This window comes from Periplaneta americana, chromosome 1 (genome assembly GCF_040183065.1).
Source record: "Periplaneta americana isolate PAMFEO1 chromosome 1, P.americana_PAMFEO1_priV1, whole genome shotgun sequence".
Lineage (NCBI taxonomy): Eukaryota > Metazoa > Arthropoda > Insecta > Blattodea > Blattidae > Periplaneta > Periplaneta americana.
In genome coordinates, this window is record NC_091117.1 from 125097546 (window position 1) to 125111642 (window position 14097).

The 14097-nt window shown below is 35.6% G+C and overlaps 1 protein-coding gene across 2 annotated transcripts in view; it reads left to right on the plus strand.

Moving 5' to 3' along the window:
- Nucleotides 1-663: 663 nt before the first annotated feature.
- Nucleotides 664-14097, plus strand: part of FoxK (forkhead box K) — a 96260-nt gene continuing 82826 nt past the window's right edge. The window contains exons 1-2 of one of the 2 annotated variants that reach the window (XM_069827057.1): nt 664-1065; nt 1488-1682. In XM_069827057.1, coding sequence (XP_069683158.1) covers nt 707-1065; nt 1488-1682 — 554 coding nt within the window. In that variant the 5' untranslated portion in view covers nt 664-706. The remainder of the gene's footprint in view (nt 1066-1487; nt 1683-14097) is intronic. The other variant, XM_069827049.1, reaches the window with a different exon arrangement.

The window sequence follows — 14097 nt, forward strand, 5'->3', positions numbered from 1 at the left end:
TAACCTACATTTTATTTAAGTCATCAACGCTCTCAAGTCACAGTAGGCGGAATAATAAATAGGCTTATAATGAACTCTTGAAAGTTTTAAAAAGTCGTATGTTTATATTGCACAGTGCCAATACGTAACCTTAAAATTTGGCGCATTAATGAGGTTCTAAAATTGACTGATGTAATTTCATGATTACATTACCTGTTCCTTTAGGGCCTTTTGCACGGAAATTGCGACGCATAGATGTTACACCCCAATATAAATTTCTATTGAAATATCGCTATAAAATGTTAAATATGTTACATTTGTACCTCATATTTACATAAACTGAAAGTATAGTGGTTTAATTTGTACCCTTTTTAAATTATGAACCTTTAGAAATTCTTTCTAATAGAATAGATTTGTCTGCAGATGCTTTTTACTCAGACTTAATAAAGCTCGTTCGTATAATTTAATACAGTTCCAATAATTACTATATTATGTTGTCTGTAACATATGAAACATTTTATTATTTTTAAATTCATTTCAAACCATTTTATATATCCTTAATTGATATGGTTATTGGATCCTAAACCTACTTCAAATTTCTTTCTCTATGCATAAACGAGAAACACGCAGCTCGATCGTCACGTGGTAATGGCCACCCACGTTTTGGATTATGGGTAAACATCCATACTATCCTCATCGGCTCTCAGGAAGCCATATTCCCCGAGTGATGTCTGCACATTCACGAACGCAGGAGAGCGATGCATGGGCTCTTTTAGCCCTAAAATCAGCCCCAGCTAGTCCTTCGAAGGTTCAATGGAGTCCAGAAAGCAAGGGAACTGCGATAGCTCGCCTAGAAGGTCGGGAGTTCGAATATATGGTGCGTCAGAAGAGGATTACCATTGGCAGAAACAGTTCTCGAGGCGAGGTCGATGTAAACATGGGACACTCTAGTTTTATTTCACGAAAACATATTGAAATTTTCTTTGATCACCCTCATTTTTATATGTTATGTAATGGAAAGAATGGTGTCTTTGTTGATGGCGTTTTCCAAAGAAAAGGAGCTCCGTCGTTACAATTACCGAGATCGTAAGTACTGGCATGTTTTTGGAAACAGTAAACAACATGGGTCTTACACGGTGTGGGTCGGGCAGTTCGAGTTCTAAAACACGGCGTGTTTACCAACTCGAAGGCCACGAGACATGCTGTGACTGACCCCTCCCTCCTATCTCAGTCCAAGGAAAGGCAGTAGAAAAATGTTGTTTACAAATTATTGTTGTATTGTCATTACTAAACATACATGTACACCATTCAAGATTCTATTTTTAAAGCAAAGTAGCGATTAATTATTGTTTCAGTAAGTGCCAGCTGTCAATATTAGATTATATTTACATGCAATAACTTTGATTTACATGTTTTATATAGGTTATTGTAAACCATTATATAATATTATTTATATATTTCTTGATAGTTAATATGCCCTTCTACATGAATACATATTTTATTTTTAGGTGTACATTTCGTTTCCCAAGTACGAACATAAGGTTGGTGTTTCAATCTTTGGTGGATGAAGCAGATCCTCCTGTAACTGTTCGTCAGCCATCACCAGCGAAATCGAGAGATCCACTCCCACCTCTTAGGATTAATATTCCTGACGCTGACGTTAACTTCAATAGCCCATTTCCATCACCTACAGGCACTATCAGGTATGAAAAGTGAGCAAATTAAAATTTGCTTTAAATAATTTGCTCTTATTAGGTATAGAACTTATTTCTAACATTACATGTCTCGCATTCCCGAAAAAAAAGAATTTTCTCTATTGTTTGTAGGCCTACATCTGATTTTGTTTCTTCCTTCTGCAGCTTAGTATATTTGTGGTTCTTTTTCTCATTAGATCATTCACAATCCAACTTTGTACACATTTGAAAATTGTCATGTAAAACACTAATTTTTTAATTTGTAAGTTTAGTTGTTGTTGATGGCTTACTTTTTACAATATTGAAGGCAATTGATGTTCAAAAAATTTGCCATTCCAACAAAGATGAATGTTATCGACTATTAAATATACTTATAATGACGTGTCTAAACATCCTTACAGTACTCTGTGTAGCGAAATTTAAACTGCAAAACAAATATAAACCTGTAAGCCTACTTGTAGCACAGTAGTGAAAACCCAGAAATGTATGTTGGAATGATGTAAAAGATAATTATAACTTATATGGAATTTGTGTTTATCATTTAAGTTTGTGATTATGGAGTGTGATTACTTTTGGACAATTTTTTCCAAACTTCCATTTTCGCCGTATTTTACCTTCGTAAAAACGATAGAAATATTTTCATTTGTCGGAAATGAACTACAGGCTAAACTAACCTAACCTAAGAACACGTTATTATAGGTCATTTCCGACAATTGAAAGTATTACAATTGTTTTTCGATTGTAAAATAAGGCTAAAATGAAAGTTTGAAAAAATAGCCCAAAATCCATAATTACCAGCGAATTTAATAAGCTCTGCAATCTACCAATTAGACGTGAAGTGATGAATATAGGGTTTTCCAATCTGCTTTCAAAATATCCACACTATTCCCACACGCACAACTATCAGATAACCAACCATGATTATTCTTGGTACGACTTGGTTAGTAAAAACCTAAACTAACCAAACCTAACCTTCGTATATGCAAGATGTACAACCATGCTGCCACTGGATCAGACGTCCATCCACTGTCAGCCAAGATCCAAATCAAAAAAACAAAAGACAGCCTCGAATACTGCAATCGATCGATCAATTGAATTCCATTGCCCAGCAATCAATGACAACCCCCTATTCAAACCACTAACCATTCTTTGGCATCCAAAACACTTCCTCTTCCAATCTGCTTCCAAAATATCTCCACAAATGCCACACGCACAACTATCAGATAACACATCATGATTAATTAAGAACTCGCACAGTTTTTCTTCCCACAATCTAATAAACTCTACCTCACTCGTTTTACATCCCGTGCACAAGACACGATCCACTTCGATCGAAGTCATCCACACAAAACACAGATCCTTCAATACTCCAATTGATCGACACCATGATTAATTAAGAACTCACGCAGTTCTTCTTCTCTCAATCTAATAAACTCTACCTCACACGGTCTACATCCCTTGCACAAGACATGATCCACTTCGATTGAAGTTGAGACCACCGTTGCCAACCCTGAGGCTTGGCTGGATTGCACAATTGGTTCCAAATTATCGTAGGCCTACTTTGATTGGAGGATTGTGCACATCATAGAAAATATGCGTATTTTGATTATTTTATCTAAACTCCCTCGACAGTTTTTTATCTAATGCTTTTTTATTCTTGCAAGGAAATAATTGTTAAAAATTAAATATCAGCATATAAAATGATTTTTAAACACTTCGTTGTCTCCTTACCTTGGGAGGATCCTCAGAAGGATCAACAACAGCAGGAACAGAAGAGCCAGAACCTACATCTAGTCCTTTAATCTGAGCAAAACCAAGCTTTAAATTTAGGAATTGTTTACCATAATTTTCTACAATTTATTTCCGTCCTGTATATTTAAGTACATTGGATGTAGATTTTTGGGAGTAGGACCTACTAGGACCACTATCACTATCTTTCGATTCCACTGCCACTATTTCACGTCAGAACATTTCACAATGACACCTGATTTCTTACAGCCTGTGCACTACCACGAAACATGACTGGCACAAGCAACTACTATGACAGTATGCACAAAATAGGCCCATATATTGAATATGTTTATTTCCTTTTTCTGTTATGGGGTTCTTAAAACATTATAAACAACTTATTAGTTATTACATGCTTACGTGGTAACAGTAATTATATTTAGACTATTGAGAGGATTGGAGAGACCATTCCTTTGAGATATTTGGAAATAAACAAAGGAATATTTGTCAGCATCAATTTTGAATAGTCACAAGTAATGGACACTACGTAAATTCTTGTCGCCATAATTAATAATGTTTACCAAGTTCAAGCTGCCATGTTGCCTGGACCTGGAGACATTGGCGAGCAATGTTATAGAAATATGTTTTGCGACAGTTGACTGTACAGTAGTTGTAACGCAGAAGTCCTACGTGCATAAATACTTTAAGTGTATAAGTGAAATATTCCCCTAATACTACAGAAATGTGTATATATATATATATATATAAAATTTCAAATGTCGTTAATTGCAATAAATGTTTAAAATCCTCTCTCTTTGATATGTTTTATCCTCTTTGTCGACAGGATCGTATATTTTGCGTACTATCCGTGGGTTGGATTGTACGATCGTACATCATACCAAATTATTGCATTTGTATGATCCAGATCGTACTGTTGGCAACACAGTCAAGACAAAAGGCAAATCCTCCAATACTGCAGTCCATCGAACTCCCCACACAACAACCCCCACTCAAACCGAGTCACCAATCACCACAAAGCCTGCTGAATTCAACCGTATAAATCATAGTAAATTTTGTAATACACAAAAAACATGTTCCCATCATTTCCGACAAATAAAAAACAAAACACTGTCTTCATCTTATAAAACTACCCTATAATTAACAGTCCTTATTTAAAAATCTGTGTAGTAGTCAAACTCCTTTAAGTTAAGTTACAGAAATGCTGTATTGTTTTATAATTTATATCTTAGGACATTATAGTTTAATTCCATTGAGATTCAAGTTGTTGAAAAGATAATAGGCCTACCATGGAACTAAGTTCTAATGGTCTGAGTTTGACTGTTCGAAGTTATATGAATTATTGTGTGTTAAGATAGTATGTATGTATGTATGTATGTATGTATCCAGTGCCTACCCACTTCACTTTACGTGATTCAGGTTCTGCATATTGCAGATAGATGACAGGACTGTGACCCATTTTCTAGTTGTATACCACTTCGGCGAGCCATACTGGACATGTGTTAAAGATAGTTGAATATGGGAATAACAGTATAGTATATTGAGTTTAAATAAATGTTGGCTTTTCTGTAGCATGCGACATTGAAACTTCCAACTTGAATTTTTCTGTGCTGGAATCTGTGGCAGATTAGGCTCTTCATATGCCTTGTAGCCTATATATGAATCTGTGTCAAGTTAGGTTAGTTAGTTTAGTTTTTTGGTATGCCTTGCAATATACGAATCTGTGACACTTGGGTTAGGTTAGTTTAGGCTTTTTGTATGGCTTGCTTATACTATGTGAAGTGAAATGTGGGTTTCACGTTATAATTTAAAGTGTTCTACCTCTTTATTTCACGTATTAAATGATCACTTTCAGGTTATCTACAATGGTCAATTCTTTCCAATTTTTACCTATTTTCTAATATATTTCAAGTCAGTTGACGTTGTATACGAATTCTTCACATTCCAAACTATAATCCCTCTGAAAATTGGATCATTTTTCCACTTTCTTTTTTCAAAAAACTTTCAGTGTCGCTTGTTATAGAAAACCCTAAATTTGATTAGCAAATTTTATGGACAATAACTCATGGCTATGCCCATGCCCCTACTCGATTTGAGTGTTGTTTTGATAGTCACTAGGCTACGTATTTTTTATGGCCTATATATTTTTTCTTGGTACTCATAGAGAAGTATGAAGTGATCTTACTTGTTTCTCATTGTTAGTAGGTGAACACACAACCTACGATACTGTATAATCACAGTTTATGATTTTAATGGCTAGTATTATAAATGCCATTTAAACCTTACGTTCAGTTTAAACTGAAGTTTTTCGTTCTGCTTCGTATTATAAACCTTAACTACCAGTTAAACTTGAGTTTAACTTGATCGGCAGTTCTCTGCCATTTAAACTGCAGTTCAAGACTCAATAGTGCAAGATGGCGGTTCCGGCAATACACATGGATATTGCAGATGTTTGAGTGACAATATGTGAGTGATCAATATTACTGAATGACCACAGCGACCAAGAATTTTTCGAAATAGAGTGCACCACTTTGAAATATACATAAATGAACATAAGTTTTTTAGAATAGATGTTTTCGAAGTAGACAGTCCTAACCTTCAGAATTAGGCTTATAGTCCTAACCTTGTTTCGAAAAATTGAAACTCGGATACAACTGCAACAGAAAAATGAGAAAGTGCAAAAATATGTGTTTTAGGATTTGAATTTAAAGATTATTTTAAAAGATAAATGATTTCTTTTTTATTTTTGAAAACATTCTGTTGAATCTCTGCATCAGTTACTAGTTGGCCTGCGCTATTTTTTCCTCTGCTAGTAGACATACTGAAACTGATGAAAGATTTCGGAGGTGTCTGTAAATCTACTATAAATGTATTGCACATTGTATCGTGTGTGGCAGACAGTCTCCTGGTAAGATTTACTATGGGGCCTGATTTATAAACACACTGATAATATTACCTAATTTTACTAAACTCGTAAAAATAATTTTGTTTGACTGAATTCTGTTTCATAAATATTCTAGACAACACATAAAATATGCACACTAATATTATTATTTCATTATCAATTGATACTGTATGGAGTTATGTCGCGGATGGTCATGCAAGGTTTAGTTTGATTGCATTGTGTTTGGGAGTATAACGTTGGTAGCCAGCATTAAACTATTTGAGGTTAAGTCTGACAAGCACACTGAAGTACGCGGTATTGGTCCTCTTTAGGTTTTTTATGATACTCTTTTTGATATTGAAGAACAAAGATGTTTCTTAATGAAGATTCTTCACGAGCATCGACTATTTTAAATCAATAATATGATTAAACAGTTGTGATGTTCTTCTTTTCTTTGCTAGCAGTAATACCAATCATATTCCACTATGGTTTAACTTAACCGAGACTCTGTAATATGGCACATTGAGTTAAACTCGTGGTTAGGTTTAACTTAGGTTTAACATAATCATTAGATTAACCGTATTTATAAAACAGGGCTTAACTGGTTAAAAGCCCCTTAATTCAGACACCTGAAAGCTACGAGTATATATTCACTAGAAAACATTTTGTTCTTATGTGTGTTATGTTGTGCCTTTAATTATAGTTAAGTTGAATAAATCAACTATAATTCAGCATCTTTGTCATATCAGTCATACACACTATTTCATATTGGCCAGCTGAGAGCATTTTCAATAATGTGTGTGTTGTGTGTTCATATGTGCTTTGTGCATGCCTTCAGTGCCATACACTGCAGCATATAGTCCAAAACTGTTAGTGACATGCCTAGTGCTTCACTTCTACCATCATAATCTTCTGTTGTTGAGGTACCAGTATTTAAACAGTATTTAGAACTCAACATTGCTCTTATACGCAACCTTTCATTTGATACCATTTGGTCTGATATATCAAATGCGAAGAGTAATAGGCCTATTTTTATGTTTGCACACTTTTGTAAAGTAAAATTAATCAAATTTTCCTAATAATAATAATAATAATAATAATAATAATAATAATAATAGTGGAGTAGTAGTAGTATTAGTAGCAGTAATAATAATAATAATAATAATAATAATAATAATAATAATAATAAATGATACCTTTCTTTCTATTAAATGTTGTAAGTGTAAATGTATGTTATCATTAGGGCCCGGAAGTTTATGCCTTCTAAAACTACTAAATACATCACGATTATTTAGCCTGACAGTCGCCAGCAATCTGCACCTGGGTCAGGCGAGTCCATTTAGTTATGCCAAGGGGTGTTTGGGTTATTCACTTGCTTGCCTTTGGAGTGATCGGATGTCATGCGTGTGGTAGAGTGGTATGTTTCCAGTACAGTTAAGCTGTACTGCATTCCTTTACCGACCGCTCGCTCTTATCTCTATTCTGGAACTCTCCCCACTCCTCCTATTACTTCCCCTTTTTCGCGTCGCTGAGCTGTCAGGACTAAATAATTGGTCTGTACGCATGTAATTATGCTCTTAAAAAGTGAAAAATATGCCAAAAAATGCACTAATAAATGAAGAGAAATTACATTTCCTATAACAGTACGAATGCTAATGAGCATGAATGTACATTATTCTTTAGAATTTGAAGCAGAGGTAGTGCCATTGTCTAAATCAGCGAATAGTTACAGTTTACAACAGATGTATGTTGGAACTGCATCTGTTGTCCCTAATGATACTTTTATACCGTGGAAACTTCTTTCCACATCACAAATATTTGGGCATACTTAAATTATGTTAATAAATTGCTGTATGAAGGAGGATTTTCCTTCGAGAATGTCTCGAGTATCAGACAACTAGGATTTTTAAAAATAATGTTAAACACTTTTTCTTCACTTTTTGCCCTATACTGCACAACAGAACTCAGATTAGATTTTGCCAGTGACATGATTGCGCTTGATAAACTGGAAAAATTATCAGATGTAAATAGAAGATTCTCTTCCAATTCATTGTTGCTGATATATATTGACCTATCTCAATGAATGCAGCATTACCTGAGAGTAAGTAATTAACCACCTCTTTAACTGCTTGTTTTGTTGCTGAGCATTATTATAAAGCCATATCAAGCCATGTTCTCCATCATGTTAAGATGGGTGCTGGTGGAAGTGGAATGTTAGGTGCTATTGTTCTAAATAGTTGAACTCTTTGATGAGTGTATGGGCATTTAACAGGAATATTCTTTACAGAGTCGCCCTGAGTGGCGCAGTTGGTATAGTGCTTAAATGCGACAGGCTCATGTCACTAGCTTTAGTGTCATGTAAAAGAACTTACGCAGGACAAAATTCCAGCACACCGGCAATGCTGATATAATCTCAGCAGTTACGAGCATTGTTAAATAAACCATAATTTAAATTTCTTTATGGAGGCTTGCAAGTCAATATGATTGCAGTGCTGAATATGATGGCAAGTACCGGTATTCATGAGCACTTTAAAACAAATTGTAGTTTACATTTATTACACTGTCAAATGGACTATGCTTGACTGTAGCAGTGGGCTACAAGAAATAAATATAAATGTAATCAGTTTTTTATAACACTGTATAGAAAATTAATTACTTTCACTTTCGGTTAAATTACTCTTAAGTGAAAACATTATTAGAGTGCCGATATCCCAGTAATTCTTGTTGAGTAAGAGCTTACATTATAATAATTTACAATGAAAATAAAAATATAGAATCAGTACCAAATGTACGCAGAATGTCTTATAAACAATATTTATGAGTAGCTGTTGCATCGGTAATAATGGTAGTTTCTTTCTGTTGGATAATATAACCTCACTTTAGACTATGAGAATAATATGCAAGTGATGTTTGAGTGTTCATGTTTCATCATGGTGATTCACACTTTCTGGGAGAAACTGAACTACCACGAAGGAAATTAATATGGGCTACATGAAAGGAGAAAGAATTCTTGGAAAAGCTGGTCTTAAAATGTTGAATGCTTTATAGGGCAGCGGTTCCCAAACTTTTTCAGCCACAGAGCCATTTTGAAACAAAAGTTTCCCTTGGAGCCCGAAGAAATGCTAAGTGTTTAGGTGTGTCTATGTTCTATGAAGCATATTACACACATACGTATATGGAAATAAGGATAACAGGGTATGGTATTACTCGTATATTAATAAAGAAAACAATGGTAAAAAAGAACTGGAGGCAATAGTATTTAAATTTACACAATAATACAACAACTAGTTCAGATATTTAAAAAAAGTTACAATGTTACATCTACACTCAGAGTTAATGTGAAGAATGTGCCTCTTTCTTGCGGCAGAGTTTGTCAATGTCCGGTGTCACAGAAGTTAGTTGAAGACGCATATCGTCTTCTGCGTCCAAACGAGCTCGATATTTTGTTTTTGTAGCTGTGTACTGTACCTCGAAAAGGCAGTTTCACAAAGGTACGTAGTACCAAAAGGCAGTAAGAGCAATTTAGCTTTTGAACTTAATATTGGAAAATCCTCCTCTAATTGGGCCCAAATTCGGGAAGTAGTTTGCTTTTAAATGATGCCTGACAGTGACTGTCCGAAACCATGTCTATAAGGACCTCATATTCTGCCGCAGTGAGGACTGATGGTTTTGACTTTACTGAAAATGGATCTACAATCCACTCATATTTCTTTTGAATTGATTCCCGAGTTCGCTTGGAAAGTATGAATTCATATTTTCAAGCAAATTGTCAAGGTGTTCTTTTATTATTTGTATGAATGAGTCATTTATTGTAATGTTATTTTCTTCTATAAAGTCTGAAGTCAACAAGAAACATGTCAGATCCTTATTCTTGATGCTTTCCATGTAGAACGTTATCTTTTTCTTCAGCGTGGCAATTTTGTCATTAGTGTCGAATATAGTCTTCTGTTTCCCTTGTATGCATATGCTGAATTCGTTCATTTAAAAAAAAAAAAAAAATGTCTTCCGAGTAACATAATTTGCACAACCATTCCTGATCATTCAAATAATCTGCTAACAAACTGTGTTGGTCAATCGAAAGTGAAGAAACTTCCGTTCGAAGTTCAAGCAAACGGGACAACGCTTTACCACGTGACAACCATCGCACTTCTGTGTGTAATAACAATGACTGGTGTATAGTTCCCATATCCTCACACAGGATTTTGAGTAGCCTACACTGCAAAATTCGTGTCTTAACAAAGTTGATAAATTTTACGGCGTTGCCTAGTACCTGCTTTAATAACACTGGCATTTTCATCGTTGCGAGTGCGTGTTGGTGTAGTACACAATGACTACTTGTGGAGTTCTTTGAAACTTTCTTGATCCTTGTAACAGCACCAGCAACAGGACCCACCATGGCCTTTGCGCCATCTGTGCACACGTCAATGCAATTGTCCTACGGTATCGAGTTTTCAGTGAAGAAGACATCTATCAGGGAAAAAATTTCAGTACCACTTGTAGAGGATGCCAATGGCTTGCAGAACAAAATACCTTCATGAAAAGAACCTGAAAATTCGTACCGCACAAACGTCATTAACACAGCTAATCCGGCAACGTCCGTGGATTCGTCAAGTTGTAACAAAAATTTGGTTTGACTGATACGAGAAATCATGGTATTTTAACATCGTTTGATAGATTCTGGATTCGATTACGCACAGTGTTATTTGATAAGGGCACACTGGAGATCAAGCAGTTTTTTCGTCCACCATGCACTCCACTACCTTTACTAATAGTGGTTTTATAAGAGTTTCAGCAAGGGTGTGAGGTTTACCAGCAAGAGCCAGGTCATGACTAACCAAGTACGAAGCTTTCAGTGCTTTCTCGTTATTTGTCTTTACATGAGATAAAAATGTTGTCTGGACTGCATGAAGTTCATCACTTTTTCTTTTGAAGTAATCTGCAGTTTTATTTGTGAAGTCAGGATGAGTTTCGAAATGTCGTCTAAGCTTGGCAGGGAACATAGAACTATTGGGCAAAACTTTGTTACATATCAGACACTGTGGACGTCCATCAGCAAATTCAGTGAATCCCATGTCCAAATATGAATCACAATATTTTCGTTTTTTATTTCCTTTAGGTACTTCTACATTAAGCATCGAATACTCTGAAGTAGGATCATGTGCAGCATATTCTGAACTTATTCCCAAGGAATTCGCACTATCTTCTTCGAAACTAAGGTTACAGCTGTTATACGCCTTTGACTGAGCACTGGTTGATGACGCTCAGGTCTTAGGGAGTCCGTCTTAAGCCACAGTTCCATTTCAGAGAAAGTTTAGCTAACACTTCAGCAACAAAGAAGTAAATCAAATTAACATGCAGGTGTGTGTATATTATATATATATATATACATTTTTACAGGCAACTTAACAGTTAATAGATTGTAGATTCCATGTACCACGAATGACAAATGCTGCCTGCCCATTATATAAAACATAAAAGAAATTTTGAGAATCGTCGAGTACTTGGCAAGCAAGAAATATCGAGATAGTTCCAGTGACGAGTAGGTCTATTATGCTGCTTCCATCTAGCAAGAAGAACAAAAAACTACTTTCTGAGAAAGTACTTTTCGTTTGCGTTTTTCCCTTTAGAGGGTAGATGGAAGCAACAATTTTTGTCATCTTCATAACTGCCGCAGACGGAGCCCCTGAGAATAACTTGCGGAGCCCCTTCGGAGCACACTTTGGGAACTGCTGCTTTAGGGTGAAGGAGATGATTGTAGTTAGCAAGTACAGAGAAAGGAGGTGAGTGAAGGTCATTATATTGTGTTCTGTCAGAGTCAGTTTGTTTTACTTCTGTCGAGAATCAAGATATCCAACTTAAAAAAAGAAAGAAACAGTGTATGTTATATATGTAGACCTATGCAATATGAAGTTGCAAGAAGTGTAGATTGTTTGTTAATTAAATAACTTAGATGAAAATTAAATTAATTTAAATTTAAATGAATAAAGATGAAAAGAAATACTGACACTAATGGCCAGCTTCATCAACATCTGTTAAACCTTAACGGTCTGTTAGGGCCATTTTAACAGAAGATTTAACAAAATGTCTGTTTCATCAACATATGTTAAGACTAGGGTTTGTTAATACTTCTGTTTAATGCCCATCCTCCATCTGTTAAATTTTAACAAGTCATTAACATGGCTGGCAGGCGAAATGCAATTATTGTATTACGATTACTTGAATGCTGAAGAGGAAGGAGGAGGACGTAGAGCTATACCACAAAGAAATTACTTAATTTTATCAAAGGGAAATTTCTGGAGAGATACAGACTCTCGAAGACTGGTTTTTTTCAAGGTATTTCCCCCCCCCCCCCACCTCTTTGGTGGAGGGCCCACAGACAAGCACTGCAGCCTTAGACTTATTGTCAACCTCCTCATATTGGGATGATTTTGAAGTCCTTAGGACTGCTCATCAAGCACGTGATTCACTGTCTGGTGCCATCTTATCGATTTGGCCACAGCATCCAGGTCTGACAGAGTCCATGTGAGCAGGAATGCTTCTCTGCTTCCCTGTGATGTTCCTGTGCTGCCTCTTCAGATCGATGGCATCATCCTTAACCAGAGAGATATGCCGCCGTCGATTCCATGACTCACCAAGGTACCATCTATCTGAGGGAGCTACACTCCCCCTGTCTGCTGCAGTTAGCTAATTGAAGCCCCTGCAGCATCTCTGGGATATGTGCAGCTTCCACAGACATGCCATCTGTAGGTGAATCCTGGAACCACATCCACCATGTCCTCTTGGTTAACCTATAACTAATGAAGATGATTAATGGAATGAAGGCGAAATGAGTCCGAGGTCCAATGCCGAAAGTTGCCCAGCAATTCTGCTTCAAGTGGTTGAGGGAAAACCTCGGAAAAAAAACTAACCAGGTAACTTGTCCCATCTAGGATTTGAACCCGGGCCCACTTGTTTCACAGTCAGGAAGGCTAACTGTTATTCCACAGCAACGGACTTTCAATGTATTACAAGAGACTAAAGTGAGGTTATATATCCAACAAAAAGAAACTACATTATTACCTATGCAACAGATATTCATTTAAATATTGTTCTGCGTACATTTAGTAGACCTACTGATTCTGTATTTTCATTTTCATTGTAAATTATTGTAACGTAAGCTCTTCCTCAGCAAGAACTATTGGGATATTGGCACTGCTAATAATGTTTTCACTTGAAAAGAGTGATTTAACCAAAAGTGAATGTGCAGAAGTAATTAATTTTCTATACAGTGTTATAGAAAACTGATTACATTTACATTTATTTTTTTGCAGATCTACTGCTACAGTCAAGCATAATCCATTCGACAGTGAAATAAAATGTAAACTACAATTTGTTTTAAAGTGCTCATTAATGAATACTGGTACTTGCTGTCATATTCAGCATTGCAATCATATTGACTTGACAACTGTTCAATTTGTTGCTGAATCATTGTCGACATTTTTGAATTGGTATTATCCATAGAAATTAGAGCAATTCCTCATCCAGTTTTGAAAATGTTAGAGTTTCTCAATTCCTTTAGTTTTTTTTTTCTGCATGTCTTTTCATATTACCATAAAATAATTTTAACTGCTCTACAGTTCACCTTGTTACGTTTATTTGACTATTAGAAGCATCTGCTGCATGTTTCCATGCTTTCTTTTTCTCCTTCACAAAAATGCTCTCCTTTCTCTTATTTTCAATATGTTATTTTATTTGTGAATTAAGACAATTTTATTGCTATTTCTCAAACTCACTGTAATTACTACAACAAACATT